The sequence below is a fragment of the Emys orbicularis genome, chromosome 2 (assembly GCF_028017835.1).
Source record: "Emys orbicularis isolate rEmyOrb1 chromosome 2, rEmyOrb1.hap1, whole genome shotgun sequence".
NCBI classification, from domain to species: Eukaryota; Metazoa; Chordata; order Testudines; family Emydidae; genus Emys; species Emys orbicularis.
Window position 1 is genome coordinate 106,852,882 of NC_088684.1, and position 14,918 is coordinate 106,867,799.

The window sequence follows — 14,918 nt, forward strand, 5'->3', positions numbered from 1 at the left end:
GGTATCTCAAAACAAAGCCCAAATTGCTCTTACAGAGGTTCAATATCTGGGATTTCACATCAGGCAGGGAGAGAGACAGCTCTCAAACGAAAGAAAGGAGGCTATCTGCCAAGTTCCCATCCCCAGCAATCGTAAACGGCTTAGAGCATTTCTGGGCATGGCAGGCTTTTGCAGAATATGGATTCCAGAGTTTGGACTGTGGGCTAAACCTCTGTATGAATGTGTTAAGGGAGCGGATCAAGACCCCTTTCACTGGTCCCCAGAAGCGGACAGGGCATTTAAGATCTTGAAAAGGAAGCTAATGGAAGCTCCAGCCCTTGGCTTGCCCGATATATCTAAGCCGTTCCAACTGTATGTGCATGAACGAAAAGGGGTAGCTTTGGGAATGCTTACCCAGCTATTAGGTGCCTGGAAGCGTCCTGTAGCATACTTTTCTAAACAACTGGATCAAGTTTCAAAGGGATGGCCAGCCTGTTTGAGGGCGGTCGCAGCTACTGCTCTAGTGCTTGGGAAGCTGAGAAACTGACACTGGGAGGAAGTGTGCAAGTGTATGTTCCCCATATGGTCCGAGCCTTGCTGGACACTAAGGGTGGTCTTTGGCTCACACAGGCTCGGGTTGCTCGGTACCAGGCGAAGCTGTTAGAAAATCCTGAAGTCACCCTACAGATCTGTCCCTCCCTTAATCCAGCTACACTGCTACCAGACACAGAAAAGCAGGAACATGACTGTTTAGAAATCATAGATGTTCAGTATTCTAGCCGCCCAGATCTAAAAGATCAGCCACTCCCAAATGCTGACTTGGAATGGTATACAGATGGAAGTAGTACTGTTGTGGATGGGCAAAGGAGGGCTGGTTATGCTATTGTGTCTCTTCATGATACCGTGGAAGCTGAGAGTTTACCGGCAGGAACGTCTGCCCAGCTTGCTGAACTAGTGGCCCTGACCCGTGCCCTCGAGCTGGCAAAAGACAAACGGGTTAATATCTTTACTGATTCAAAGTATGCTTTTGGGGTATTGCATGCTCACGCTGGTTTGTGGAAGCAAAGGGGAATGCTAACAGCTCAAGGTTCTCCGGTCAAGCATGGGTCTCAAATTCTCCGGCTTTTAGAAGCAGTACAACTCCCCTCAGCAGTAGCAGTGGTGCATTGCAAAGCCCATCAAAGGGAAGATCAAGATGTAACCAGGGGCAATGCCAGAGCAGACAGGGAAGCTAAGCGAGCTGCTACCCTGAAATCACCAACAGAGGAGAATGCCCAAATGCATGCCCTTATCCCATCAGTGGGTGAACTTGCAGCCCCTCAGTACTCCCAAGAGGACAGAAACCTGGCTGACAGTCTCAGTCTCCAGGAAAAAGAGGGATGGTTTTATTCCACAGAGGGAAAAATCCTCCTGCCCAAGGGCCTGATTCGACCGGTGTTGCAGAAACTGCATCAAACCACCCACGCAGGCAGAGAGGCTCTTACCCAGCTCATGAATAAATATTTTCTAACTTCTGTACTTAAACCCCTAGCATCACAGGTACAAGCTGAATGTTTAATCTGCCAAAAGAATAACCCACGACCAGGAGTAGCAGTGCCACCAGCCACCCTGGAACCTACCCCAGGCCCAGGATTGGTGTGGCAAATAGACTTTACTGAGTATCCCAGGACTCAAGGGTACAGGTACCTTCTTGTCTTAGTGGATCGATTCAGCGGATGGCCAGAAGCCTTCCCATGTCGCAACAACACTGCCAAGACAGTGGCTCTTAAGTTTGTCAAGGAAATCATTCCTCGCTTCGGCCTCCCCCAATGGATGGAATCTGATAATGGAACACACTTCACATCTCAAATTGTTCAAAAGATATCAAGTGCTCTGCAAATCCCCTGGAAACTCCACACACCCTGGCGACCACAAGCCAGTGGAGTAGTGGAACGCACAAATCAGACGCTCAAGAGACACCTCTCAAAGGTCTGTCAGGAGGCCTCTCTTAAGTGGCCTGATGCCTTGCCCCTTGTGTTACTTCGCATTCGTGCTCTCCCTAAGGGTAGGATAGGGCTTAGTCCCTTCGAGATTATGTTTGGAAGGGCATGGCCTATGAATGGTACCCCAGTTCTGGCAGGGGAATGGGAAGTGGGGTGTGGTTTCTTGTCTCAGTACATGTGCTCTCTGTCTGCTGTTCTTTCTTTTCTTCACAGGTACACCAAAGATTCACAGCCTCTTTTGCTGGATACCTCCGGTCCACTCCCTGCAGCCTGGTGACTCCGTTCTCGTGCGGACCTGGAAGGACGAGCCTCTCCAAGAGAAGTGGAAGGGACCTCACACCGTCCTGCTTGTCACCCATACAGCGGCAAAGGTCGAAGGACACAAGAACTGGATTCATCACTCCCGACTGAAAGCAGTGCCCGCTCCTAAACAGTGGACTGTCCAGCCTGCGGAGAAGACTGCTAACGACGATTTGGGACTTAAGCTGCTATTCAAAAAACAGTAAGGGTCGCTGGGAATGCGTTGTGATCTTTCTGAACAGTCACAGCCTTCTCCGCGAAAACCCTGAGCATTGGTTTTATTTTCTCACAGAAGGCTGACCTGGCCTATGTATTTGGTCTTGTTATTCTTTTGACCTGTTTAGTGTCAATAATTCTTCTTGTCTTTTGGGTATTTGGGTTGTGGTAATTACAATATGGGTTTAGGTTTAGGGTTTCTCACAGACAGAAGACTATCTAAATTTCTCACCCAGTTTGCCAATGATACCCTAGCCATAGAGAAAAGCATAAGTTCTGAGCTGTACCAGCTTCGACTGCTGGCTTTGCAGAACCGACAGGCCCTAGATTATGTGTTAGCCTCACGAGGCGGGGTCTGTGCCCTTATTGGAGAAGAGTGTTTTACCTATGTCCCAGAGTTTTCACAGGACATTAACAAGCACATCTTGTCAGCAGAACGGGCCTTTAACCAGTGGAAGGCCCAGGAAGGGGAACCCACTATTTTGGATTCCCTTTGGGGTTGGATACCTGGTTTAGGGGAACTAGGGGATATAGAGGGAAGCATTGTTCGCATCTTGCTCACAGGTGTGGTGATATGTTTTGTTCTTGTTCTTTTGCTCATTTGCTGTAAAGTGCTCATATGTAAGATTTGTACCTCCCCCTCCTCAGAGGTTCCTTTATACCCTCTTATTGATAATCCTGATTGTATGGAGCTTAATCGCATTTTGTCTTTAGAGTATGAGAAAACTCTGACAAAGGTTTGCTGAGTGTTCTCAAAGGAGGGATTGTTGGGGTCCACTAGGCATAGCTACCAGGTAACTCGGGAGAGCGGAAGACCAAAGTGTCGATGAAACTCTCTTGCTCTGGGTCTATCTGAACCCCCAAACTCCATCTTGTGAACTCTCACCTACTTCTGTGTTTACTGCTTTACATGCTCTGTAGCAGGCTGAAGCAGAAATGTATTGGTCAGTGTTTCTAGCAGATGGCTGTAGTTTCACTCACACTAGCAGAAATAATATAGATAAGGAGGAGGGAACCGAGGGGTAGTTAGTTTGCAGATGTCTAATTCAAGGTCGCAGAGACTGGGAAAGTTTTCTCACAAACTTATTGTAACAGTTGACTGGAAGGGAGGGGTGAGGGGAACAGCCAGACAAAGAGATGTATGCAAACAGTTTGGGGTATAAAAGGTAAAAGTTATTTGTATTTGTTGCACTGGATTTGAGACATGCTGGTCTCCTAGTGCCATTTCAGAGCTCTGAAATAAACTTGGCTTGTTTTCTCCCCTCGGTGTCTTTATTGGTGCCAAGCACACCGGGCGACGGACCTTTGATGTCCCCTCGAGCCCCTCGAGCGGCCAACAATAGCATGCTGCACACGTTGTTTTAAACCAGTGGTTCTCAAACTATTATACTGGTGACCCCTTTCACATAGCAAGCCTCTGAGTGCGACCCCCCCCTTATAAATTAAAAACACTTGTTTATATATTTAACACCATTATAAATGCTGGAGGCAAAGTGGGGTTTGGGGTGGAGGCTGACAGCTCGCACCCCCCCCCCATGTAATAACCTCACGACCCTCTGAGGGGTCCCGACTCCCAGTTTGAGAACCCCTGTTTTAAACCAGCTGAACACATTTACATTCAGACATCTGAAGATGATGTGTTACAATGAAATGGGGGCATTAGGGCATAGAACATTCATTTGCTAAAATAAATCCTCTGATGTCATCAGATTCTGTGTTACAACAAAGAGCTGCTTCCATTTTTCATTCTGTTTATTAACTTCATTCTAAAGTGTTGCTTAGTTACTAACCTGAATTATTTTCTTCAAAATCAGAATACTGTTGCTTTCCAGCTGTTTCCTATTTAATTTCAGAGCATACAGATTTCTACACACATTGAAGAAAGTCATTAAGGACAACTCCTTGAGGAGTCACTGAAAGTATGTTTAAGAAGCTCCAAACTTGTTATGAAACTTACATCAAAACCTTTTTCTCTTCTGTGAAGGAAGAGCCCTACAATCCAACTGGCAGCATTTTTCATAAGCAAAAAATTGTTAGATATGGCACCAATGTGAGGAACACACAACTACCCCTGGAACAGAGAGCCGAAGCTGCAAAAAATATTGGACTGCTAGCGTACACAGGTAACAAGGCAAACTGGCTTGTTGAAATATTTCTTCTGCTTTCTTGTTTGCTATTTCAGTATAATTTAAATCTGCAGTTTCATATATGTGCTAAAATAAGGCTAGTGCTTTTCATGTAGCTTGTTGAAAAACTAGGCAAATATCTAGATGAATTGACATACCCCCTGGAAGATCTCTGCATACCCCAGGGGTACGCATACCCCTGGTTGAGAACCACTGCACTACAGTTTAAAACTGTATGAACTGTAAGGATAAATAGTAATAATATAGTGAGCTTGTTTAAGAAAAGAAGGGGTTCTCTGAGCCTGCCAGACAGCAAGCCTACTATAATTGTCAGAAATATTCATAATCAGTTGCCATCAATGTTCAAAAATGTGATACGTTAATTAAAGTCATAGTACCACTGTGGGTAGAGGAGACCTTCCTCCTTCTAAATGTTAGAAAAAGTACAGAGAAAAGTTACTGGTATGTTGTGATCCAAGTACACACTGCTGGCAGATATTCTATTACTTTGGGGAGTGTAAAGTCAGCCAAAAACTCAAAAAGAAAGTGGTTCAGTAGATGTGAAAGTCAGGTTTTTGGCCATCTGGAATAGGAAGGCCAGTCATGGAATGAGAGATCTAATGAACATGATGTCTCCATCACACAATTTTTTCCACAGAAAATTTACGTGTAACTCACTCATCATGTGTTCTGCAATCTGGCCAAGTTTTCTAGAGAATAGCTCAGCCAAGTTCAGAAGCCAGACTGGCAGCAGTCAGTGGATTTATGCAACAACAGTGCCCAAGAACCCACGTAAATCACCATCACTTGTAACATCTGCATTTTAAAATGCTCACTTAAATGAATATTTTTGCCACTAAAAAAGGCCTATCAGCCCAAAACTAATGCAGAGATGCTTTTACTCTGTTCTAGCCCACAAAAGCTTATGCCCAAATAAATTTGTTAGTCTTTAAGGTGCCACAAGTACTCCTCGTTGTTTTTGCTGATACAGACTAACACAGCTACCACTCTGATACCTGTCATTTGCAAGAAAGACAACCAGTGGTTCTTGTTCTGAAGTTATTTCCAGTCTATTCCATCTGCTGCCACTGACAGTTTCATTGCATTAAATGGCAAATCCTGACCCCACTGCACAGCCCAATCAACCAGACTGGGCACTGGAGAGACCTAATGAGTTTGTGCGGGAAGATGTTCTCTGAAGCTGAGCTGCAGCTCTTTGATGGGAATGACTGGTGGACCGGTAACATTACTGAGCCTGCTCTCAACTCTTCCCTCAACCTGCCTGTGTTGCTGGATTACATGGCTAATCCATGTAGCTGTGCACAACTGGTTTGAGATCCCCAAATTCTGTCCCACTACTGCCGCTCTTCAATGATACCACATTGGTTTTGCAGCATGCAGTGAATTCTGCATTGACCGAGGGGGAATGGTGGGGAAGGGGAAGGAGGAGAGAGAAGAGGGGGCAGTGACAGATTTACCCTTATATAACTAGATTGCATTTTAGTAATCAGTGATGCCACAAGGTGCCTTCTAAGCATTTATTCCTTAGACAAAGACCCCAAATGTTTTTTTAGGACATGCAATCCTTTTTTTGAATTGCAATGTGCTATTGTTCTGATAAAAAGGAAAAATAATGTGTGATAAATATGCCCTCTAGCAGGAAATAAAGATGATAAATATCAGAATCAGATTAAACAACAACAGACTGTAAGCAGCTCAAAGGCTCAGCAGATTTTCAAATTGCTAGCCCCCAATTTCAAATGCAGTTCTGAAAAAACACAAACTACTCCTGGGGGAATTCTGCGCCACTGTGCATGTGCAGAATTCATGTCCCCTGCAGATTTCTTTGCTTCCCCACAGAAAAAAATGACTTTCTGACAGGGAAGCAAAGGGAAGTTGCAAGAGCAGTCACGCACCACTCCCTAGCAGTGCAGGTACATTGTTTCAGGCAGCCAGAAGAGAGGTAAATCACCCAGGGGCTGAGGACATCCCAGCCAGTGGCACCTACCTTGAGCCCGGATCAGCTGCTAGTCCTGGCTGGGCTGGAGGCAGGAGAGGACGGGACTTCCTCTGCCCCTGTAAGGAGTGGCTGGGGCTGTGTCAGACCTACCCCCAGCAACCTCCCCCAGCTACAGGAAGCTCAGCATCCACCCCTGCTTCCTGCCCCCATCGCTCCTCAGCTGTGGGGGGGAGGGATCATTGTACGGGGAGCTGCTCCCCCATCCACCTAATCCCTGTGCATCCAGACCTCTCATACCCAGACACCCCTGCCAACCCTCACCCCATACATCCAGAACCCCCCTAGCACTGCATACCTGAACCCCACCCCACTGAACCTCAACCCCTGCACCCAGACCACTCCCCCCACTGAGTTCCCTGCACTCAAACCTCCAGTAATGAGCCCCCTTCCCACATCACCTTGAGTCACCACATCCAGACCCCGACACTGACCCCAATGAGCCTCTGTGCATCCAGATCCCCCCCACTGAGCTGCCTGCACCTAGATTGTCCCACACAGAAGCCTCTCATCCCCACACCTTTATCCCTCCACACTGAGCCCCTCCACACTTGGATCTTGCCTGGTTGAGCCTGCCTGCCCCACACCTGGTGTGCCTGGCACAGAGCCCCAGGGTGTGGGCAAGTCCAGGCCTTATGCTGTGTCAGGTGCAGCTTCACCACTGAGTGTGTCCCGGGGGTGGGGGTGGTGCAGGGTTATCTCCCACCTTCGTACAGCCAGTGGCCTGTGCTCCACACTGCCATGCTGGAGCCTCCACATTTATTCATTGACAAATAAAACTTGCAGAATTTTAAAATACTGTGTGCAGAATTTTTAATTTTTTGGTGCAGAATGTCCTCAGGACATGCAGAAATACCACTTAAGAACAGTAAATAATGCACTGTGTATCCTCTTTGCTGATGAACATATTTATACATGTGCAATCTAGAAAATAAACACATTAGACCAACATGCCTCGGGTAGGCAACTAAGTGCCAAATACTAAGGGATTTCAGTAGCCCTTCCAAGAAGCCATTATAGTATAATAAAAGCCCTTCATTTTCAGTTTTTACTGATTTTTAAGGAAAGTTTCCCAGGTTTTACAAAAGCTATTATTTGTTTTTTTACCAATTTTTGCTCAAGTTTTGGATCACTTACGTATATGAAAATACTGATTATGTTAAGAAATTCCAATACATTAGATAGATGTTAATAATAAATTAATCTAAGTGAAAATGTGAAGCTGTCTGCTAAGTAAGGCAATATAATGGAAGATACACACATATAGATGCATACATGTGCATATGTACGTACTGTTACTAGTTCATGAAATAAAACAGCATTAAGCTGCTTTTACTCTCAATATCCTTACTTTTCGCTAATTGTTGCTGTTTTTCTGTCCTCCCATCCCCCCAACATTAGCCTCAACGTTTACCCAGAAAACTGAGATAAATTTTTTTGCACCATTTTTCACCTCTCTTTTCATTTTTTATAACAAAAAACAATACATTCCTGGGAAGTGTTAAACAAAATAAAAACCAAACAGAAGGGAGTATGTATAATGCATACGCCTTCAGATGTTATGCCTTGGGTAGAATGGGTTTTTAATTTTTAACTTTCATTGTTACTTGGCCTTATTTGCCAGTAAATAAGCTCCTCTTCCCCTATACTACTTTTAAGTACCCTTATTTCCTACTATAAAAAAATCAGGGTCCAGCTGTTTCTATGCTGAATCTCTGCACAAACAATCCCTGCTGAAATCTCTGAGATCTGAGGGGAGTCTAACTCCCAATCTGGCAAACCTGTAGCTCATCAGAGCACAGTTCAAGTAAGACACGCTAGGACCACAGCATAGAAGCAGACAGGCCCCCTATTCCTTTAAGGCAATGAGAGGAGTTATTGCAATGAGCAATGTGAGAAGGAAAGTCAGCCAGCTGCCCAATGAAGAGGCACAATGGTGTGCCTAGCTTTTTGAAAAGCAGGCCCAATATATTCAGATTCTATCACTGGTAATTTTATCCTGCCAAACTAAATTCCCACTGCAGTTTAATTGGATATCAAGTTCTTCTCTTCACCTGCTAAGTAGTGTTGCTTTCGTAACACAGCTGCATTCCATAAACGTGTTCCCTATTTATTTACCACACAAACCATAAACAGCCTACAGTATGTATAGGAAGTAGTTTACATATATACTAGATGTAGTTTGTGTGTATACACATACAGGATGTGTCAAGTGACTATCACTGATTTTATATATATTGCTAATTCTTACATAGGATACTTTTCAAATTAATACACAAATTAAAAGTATGTGAGGATTCTTGGGAGAATATATTGTAATAAATCCAACTCTGCACTTTTAGAGCATATTTCGAGTGCTTTGTAAACATTTTTAATTAATCACAACACCCCTGTGGGCATATGCAAATATTGGCCCCATGTTTCAGATACTGAAATTGGTGCACTGAAAGGTTAAAGCCCAGATCCTCAAAGGAATTTAAGTGCCTAACTGCCATTGAAATCAATAAGAGTTAGGTACCTAAGATTTTGAGGATCTGGGTCCAAGTGGCCTGACCAAGGTCACAAAGCATGTGGCAGAGAGAGGAAGAGAACCTGTACGTTTCATCTCCCAGTTCTACAATTTAGGGCACACCTACACTTGCAAAGTTACAGCACCGGCAGTTTTAGCACCGCTCAGAGAGCACTGAAGGAAAACCACTGTTGTGTGTTCACACTGACAGCTGCCTGCGCAATAGCGTGTTCACACTTGCAGCACTTGCGGTGCTATTCGGAGCGGTGCACCCTGGGCACCTATCCCACAGAGCACCTCTTTCTCTTTTGCCACTAAGACTTGTGGGAAGGCAGAAGGGGTCACAGGGCATCCTGTTCCCTGTCCCAATGCCCCGTAATGCATTGCTTCGCATCCCAGCAATCCCTGTGCTTCTATCCTCATTTGGCATCATCTTTCAACAGTTTGTGAACTGCACGCCCTCTCCTGCCTCTTTCTGGCTGCAGGAATGGATCCCAAACTGTTGACCAGAATGCTGCTCGCACTGACCAACACGTCACGAGTGTCAGTGGAGTTATTCCTTAAACTACAAAGGCAAAAGGAGTGTGACATTGATCTCGCCACACATACTAGCTCTGACACGAGAACGCTTGTGTCATTCATGGAGGTGCTGACCACAGTGGAACGCTGCTTTTGGTCTCGGGGAAACAAGCACTGAGTGGTGGGATCACATCGTGATGCATGTCTGGGATGACAAGCAGTGGCTGCAGAACTTTCAGATGAGGAAAGCCACATTCATGGGACTGTGTGATGAACTCACCCTAGCCCTGCGATGTAAGGACATGAGAATGAGAGCTGCCCTGTCGCTGGAGAAGCACGTAGCGATTGCACTGTGGAAGCTGGCTACTCCAGACTGCTACCAATCGGTCACTAACCAGTTCGGAGTGAGAAAGTCGACTGTTGCAGTCGTGTTGATGGAAGTGTGCAGGGCCATTAATCGCATCCCGCTCCAAAAGACAGTGACTGTGGGCAACATACGTGAAATTGTGGATGGCTTTGCACAAATGGGCTTTCTTAACTGCGGAGGGGCAATACATGGCACGCACATTCCAATTCTGGCACCAGACCACCTAGCCACCGAGTACATTAATCGCAAGGGGTATTTCTCAATGGTTCTCCAGGCGCTTGTGGATCACCATGGGCGTTTCACAGACATTAACGCAGGCTGGCCCGGAAAGGTGCATGACGCACACATCTTTCGGAACACTGGCCTGTTCAGGAAGCTGCAAGCAGGGACTTTCTTCCCAGACCAGATGATCACTGTAGGGGAAGTCGAAATGCCCATTGTGATCTTGGGAGACCCCACTTAACCCTTAATGCCGTGGTTCATGAAGCCATACACGGGGCAATTTGACAGCAGCAAGAAGCAGTTCAACAACAAGCTGAGCAAGCGCAGAATGACTTGAGTGTGCATTTGGCCATTTAAAAGCCCGCTGGCGATGCCTGTAGGGGAAGCTGGACATGGCCGATGACACTATTCCTATGCTTATAGCCGCGTGCTGTATGCTCCATAATATTTGTGAAGGGAAGGGTAAAAGCTTCTCTCAGCACCGGACCACAGCGGCTCAGCACCTGGAGACTGAGTTTGAACAGCCAGAGACTACGGCTATTAGAGGGGCACAGTGCAGGGCTATAAGGATCAAGGATGCTTTGAGGCAGCAATTTGAAGCTGAAAGCCACTAATATGTGTTGCTGTGCTCAGGACTGCAGTGCTTGTAAGGAGGTGATTGGTGCACATGATGCAAGAAGGGGACTTAACATAATTGCATGTTGCTTTGCAGTCTCTTTTTGCTTTCACTTAATAGAATAAAGATTGCTTTCAAACAAACAATTCTTTTATTCAAAGACAACAACCAGAGGAGAGAATCAAATGAAAAAAAATCATCAGCAGGGAGGGGGATGGGGGAAGAGAAGGTCTCAAGAGGCGGAGAGGTCCAGGGATGACTACAGATTTGTGTATGTCCAGGGATCATACCCAACCTTCTCCTTTGGAGTACAATGCCATGGGTGCTGTACTTCAGCAGGGCTAAACTACAGAGGGACAGGTGTTGAGTGCAGTGAGTCCACAGGGCTGGACTGTGACCAGGTAGGAGTAGAATGCAGCAGGTACAAACTGGAGCCAAGGGGTTGATAAGAGTGTGTTGGCAGGGTGTGTGTGTGGGGGGGCACGCATGGGAAAGAGTTTTGCGACAGCAGCTGCTGGGGAAGGCGGGCACGGAGGTGCTCGGTTTGAAGAGCTAGTACCGCCTGGAGCATGTCCGCTTGGCGCTCCATAACTGATAAGAGCCGCTCCGTGGCTTCTTTCTGGTGTACTGCGTTCTCCTTTCGGTCCCTCTTCTCGCTGTCCCGCCACTCCTTCAATTCCTTTTTCTCGGCGGCGGAGTGCATCATAACCTCACGCATAAAGTCCTCCTTAGTTCTTCTTGGATGCTTCCTAATTCTTTGCAACCATTCTGCCGCCGATAAAGAGGGAGGCTGTGCTCCCAAGCTCATCTCTGAGAAGTTTAAATACATTTTACAGAAGCAGTATTGTTTGCAACACAGACAACACTGTTTCAGTGCTTTAAAACACAGCCAGTACTCACACACCTGTCACTAACTGGCTGACCCCAGGCAAGCACACAAAAGCCACAAGACCCCCAAAATGGTGAGTAGCCGCAGGGGCATGGTAAATCGCTGTTCTTGGACCCTGCTGTACGTTGGGCAGGTGGCTCTTGGGGAGAGCCAGCACTGTAGGGTGGGCCTGATAATCATTCCTGTCCCCACACTTTCCACAGGAGGTGATCATTATGGAAGAGATCTTGCTGCTGAGGGTGAGCAGGGAATCAAGGGAGGGTCTTCTCCAAGCCTGCAGCTTCCGCCCTGGCCCCTTTGCAGCTAACCTGCATGCAGCAATGCCTCTTTCCCCCCCCCCCCCCGTGAGGGCACAATGGCATGGGAAAGTTACCATTAATGGGGCAAGAAACAAAGAAGCTCTGCCGAGGAACCTGCGGCAGCAGATTGCCCAATATCTCCATGAGAGTTTCCTGGAGATCTCTGAAGGAGATTCCCATGAAGTGAGGGAGTGTATCAACAGCCTGTTCTGCCGTTCAAACTAGGCATGAGGTGGGAGACAAGCCTGCTTTCTGCAACCCTCCTGCCCCCAACTCGTTTCAGCAATTCCCAAAGTCAGATCCACTTACCAGGAGCCTCCTCTCCTGCTTGCACTTTGCCAAGATCCGACTACTGTGACTGGCTAGGCTCCTCCAGGGTAGAAAAGAGCTCTGACTGCATGCATTTCTGGCCCCCAGGCCTCCATAGGTGAAGGGCGGACGAGGAGCAGGCCCCAGGCCTCCACGGGGTGGGAGCAGGTCCCAAGCCTCTGGGGGGGGGGGCAGCTGGCCCCAGGCCTCCATGGAGGGGGAGAGGGGGGGGGGCTGGCCCCAGGCCTCCGCAGGGGGGGGAGCAGGTCCCAAGCCTCCGCGGGGTGGGAGGGGCACCCAGGCCTCCACAGGGGGAGGAGCGGGTCCCAGGCCTCTGTGGGGGGGGGGGGGAGGGCAGGGCTGGCTTGGGGAGCAGGGGGGAACCACCCCCCAGCACTCACCAGTGGTCTGGCTGCGGCCGGGTCACTTGCACTCTCGCTGCCGGTGAGTGCAGCCCCGGCCCTGCTGCAGAGCTCAGGGAAGTGGAGGTGGAGCTGGGCAGGGCCGGGAAGAGGCGGGGCTGGAGCAGAGAAGGGGAGAGGGCCCTGGGTTAGAGCCAGAGCTGGGGCTGGAGCAGCACGCAGCTGTGCAGGGCACCAGGAACTTTGGTGCCCCACATTTCCTAGTGCCCTACGCAGCCGCATACTTTGCATATAGGTAAGGACGGCCCTGCCCCACTTCATCCAAGATTGCCTCCTCCTGGCTTGGTCCACTCACGACTGGCCCGCAAACCAACGAAGTATCCACAGGGTCCTTCGCAGTGGAGGTGGGGTCACCACCGAGTATCAAGTCCAGCTCTTTGTAGAACCGGCAGCTCGTGGGCACAGCACTGGAACGGCGGTTTGCCTCCTGTGCCTTGTGGTAGGCGTTCCGCAGCTCCTTCACTTTGACCCTGCACTGCAATGTGTCCCGGTCATGGCCCTTTTCTATCATGTATCTAGAAATCTGTCCGTAGGTACCATAATTCCAACGGCTGGAGCGCAGCTGTGACTGCACTGCCTCCTCTCCCCAAATGCCAATGAGGTCCAGCAGCTTAGCCTTGCTCCAAGTGTGTGTGTGTGGGGGGGGGGGGGGGGGGGGGGAACCACCTGGTGCATGGAGCAGGCATGGCCACCTGGAAAGATGCGCTGAGACCACTGCGCACATCACCGAGCAAACAGGAAGGGGACTTTCAAATTTGCAAAGGAATGTATGGGGTGGGGCTGACGGTTGGTCACCTGAGGGCAGGGCAGTAGAGTTCAAACCGATGGCCAGAGAGGTGAGAACAGGCATTATCGGACACCTCCTGGAGGCCAATTGCAGCGCTGTAGTCACCATGGTGTTTACGCTGGCAGTGCAGTGCTGTAGCCCCGGCGCAGAAAGCTGTACGCCTCTCGTTGGGGTGGTTTTTTTAGACCGCTGAATGTGTGCAGTTTCTGCGCACTAAGTGGCTTGGCAGTGTGTACACCTCGGGAGTTACAGCGCTCAAAGCTGCTTTATTGTGCACAAACTTGCCAGTGTAGACGGGGCCTCAGCCTCATGGCTATCCTTCACCTATACAGTAGTTTACTTAATGGTGCACAATGGATTAGGTATGTTCCAACACAAGGGAACTAATTTAAAGGTTCTATGGTAGACTTAGCTCGGAATTTCCAATGTACATGCAAATGATTAACTAGCCAAGGACCTACTAGAGATAAAGATAGCTTCTTCAATTGCAGGTGGGCCAAATGCTGGAATGCATGCCTCAGAATACATCCAGGACCTAATTGATATCTTGCACATGCCAGGTACTTCAGCAAATGTGAGGATCCTGGTGCTCCAAGGGCTGTGTGGTATTTGCTATATAAATTACAGTAACCAAAACAAGGTAAAAGATCTGAATCTTGCTGATGTTCTTTTTGTTTGTCTCATTGAAGATGAAAATTCATCCCCAGCTAGCAACCATATTACCATGGTTAAGTTCTGGGTTTGTTACCTTCTGACTGTCCTTTGTTGCAACAATATCCCTTACATCAGAATACTCCAAGAATTGGGAGGTCAACTGCTGGAAACAAAGCTGAAAATCCTGTCTAGCATGGAATGGTCTGGCTGGCCAGATAATTATGCAGCAGTACTATTTTCCCTTTTGGGATTTCACAAAGGTCAACTTACTTCTGGTATTTAAAATGAAATAACCCTCTCAAAGATTGTTATAATGTGTGAACTATGTACATGGCATAATAAAGAAAATGAAGACAAATTAAATAATGTCACTCTTCCTCTTCCCCATCCCCCAAGAACTAGTTTGGAATTTAAAAAATTAACAGGACCTAGCTCAGCTCCTATGCTCATCCATTATTCACCCTCTCCCCCCCCCCCCTGGAAAGTCAGGACTACATTACAGAACAGGTAATCTGCCATCAGGTTCATTTTCCCCAGCCAATGCCTTACTAAAAACCTCTCTTCTCCTTTCCCTTCCTAACACACCCTGCACAGTCACTTCAAAGGATTCCAGACTAATACTCTCTTGAATACTAGGCTGGAGCAGGGGTTAGTGTGACCTTGGTGCACCATAGCCCCAACAGGATGTGATATGTCTGAAGACGC

General features: G+C 47.7%; 1 protein-coding gene across 1 annotated transcript; it reads left to right on the forward strand.

Moving 5' to 3' along the window:
* Nucleotides 1–4,398: 4,398 nt before the first annotated feature.
* On the forward strand, nucleotides 4,399–14,496 carry ARMH2 (armadillo like helical domain containing 2). The gene is made up of 2 exons (XM_065398329.1): nucleotides 4,399–4,600; nucleotides 14,051–14,496. The coding sequence occupies exons 1-2, from the start codon at nucleotides 4,399–4,401 to the stop codon at nucleotides 14,494–14,496; spliced, it is 648 nt and encodes a 215-aa protein (XP_065254401.1).
* Nucleotides 14,497–14,918: the final 422 nt, after the last annotated feature.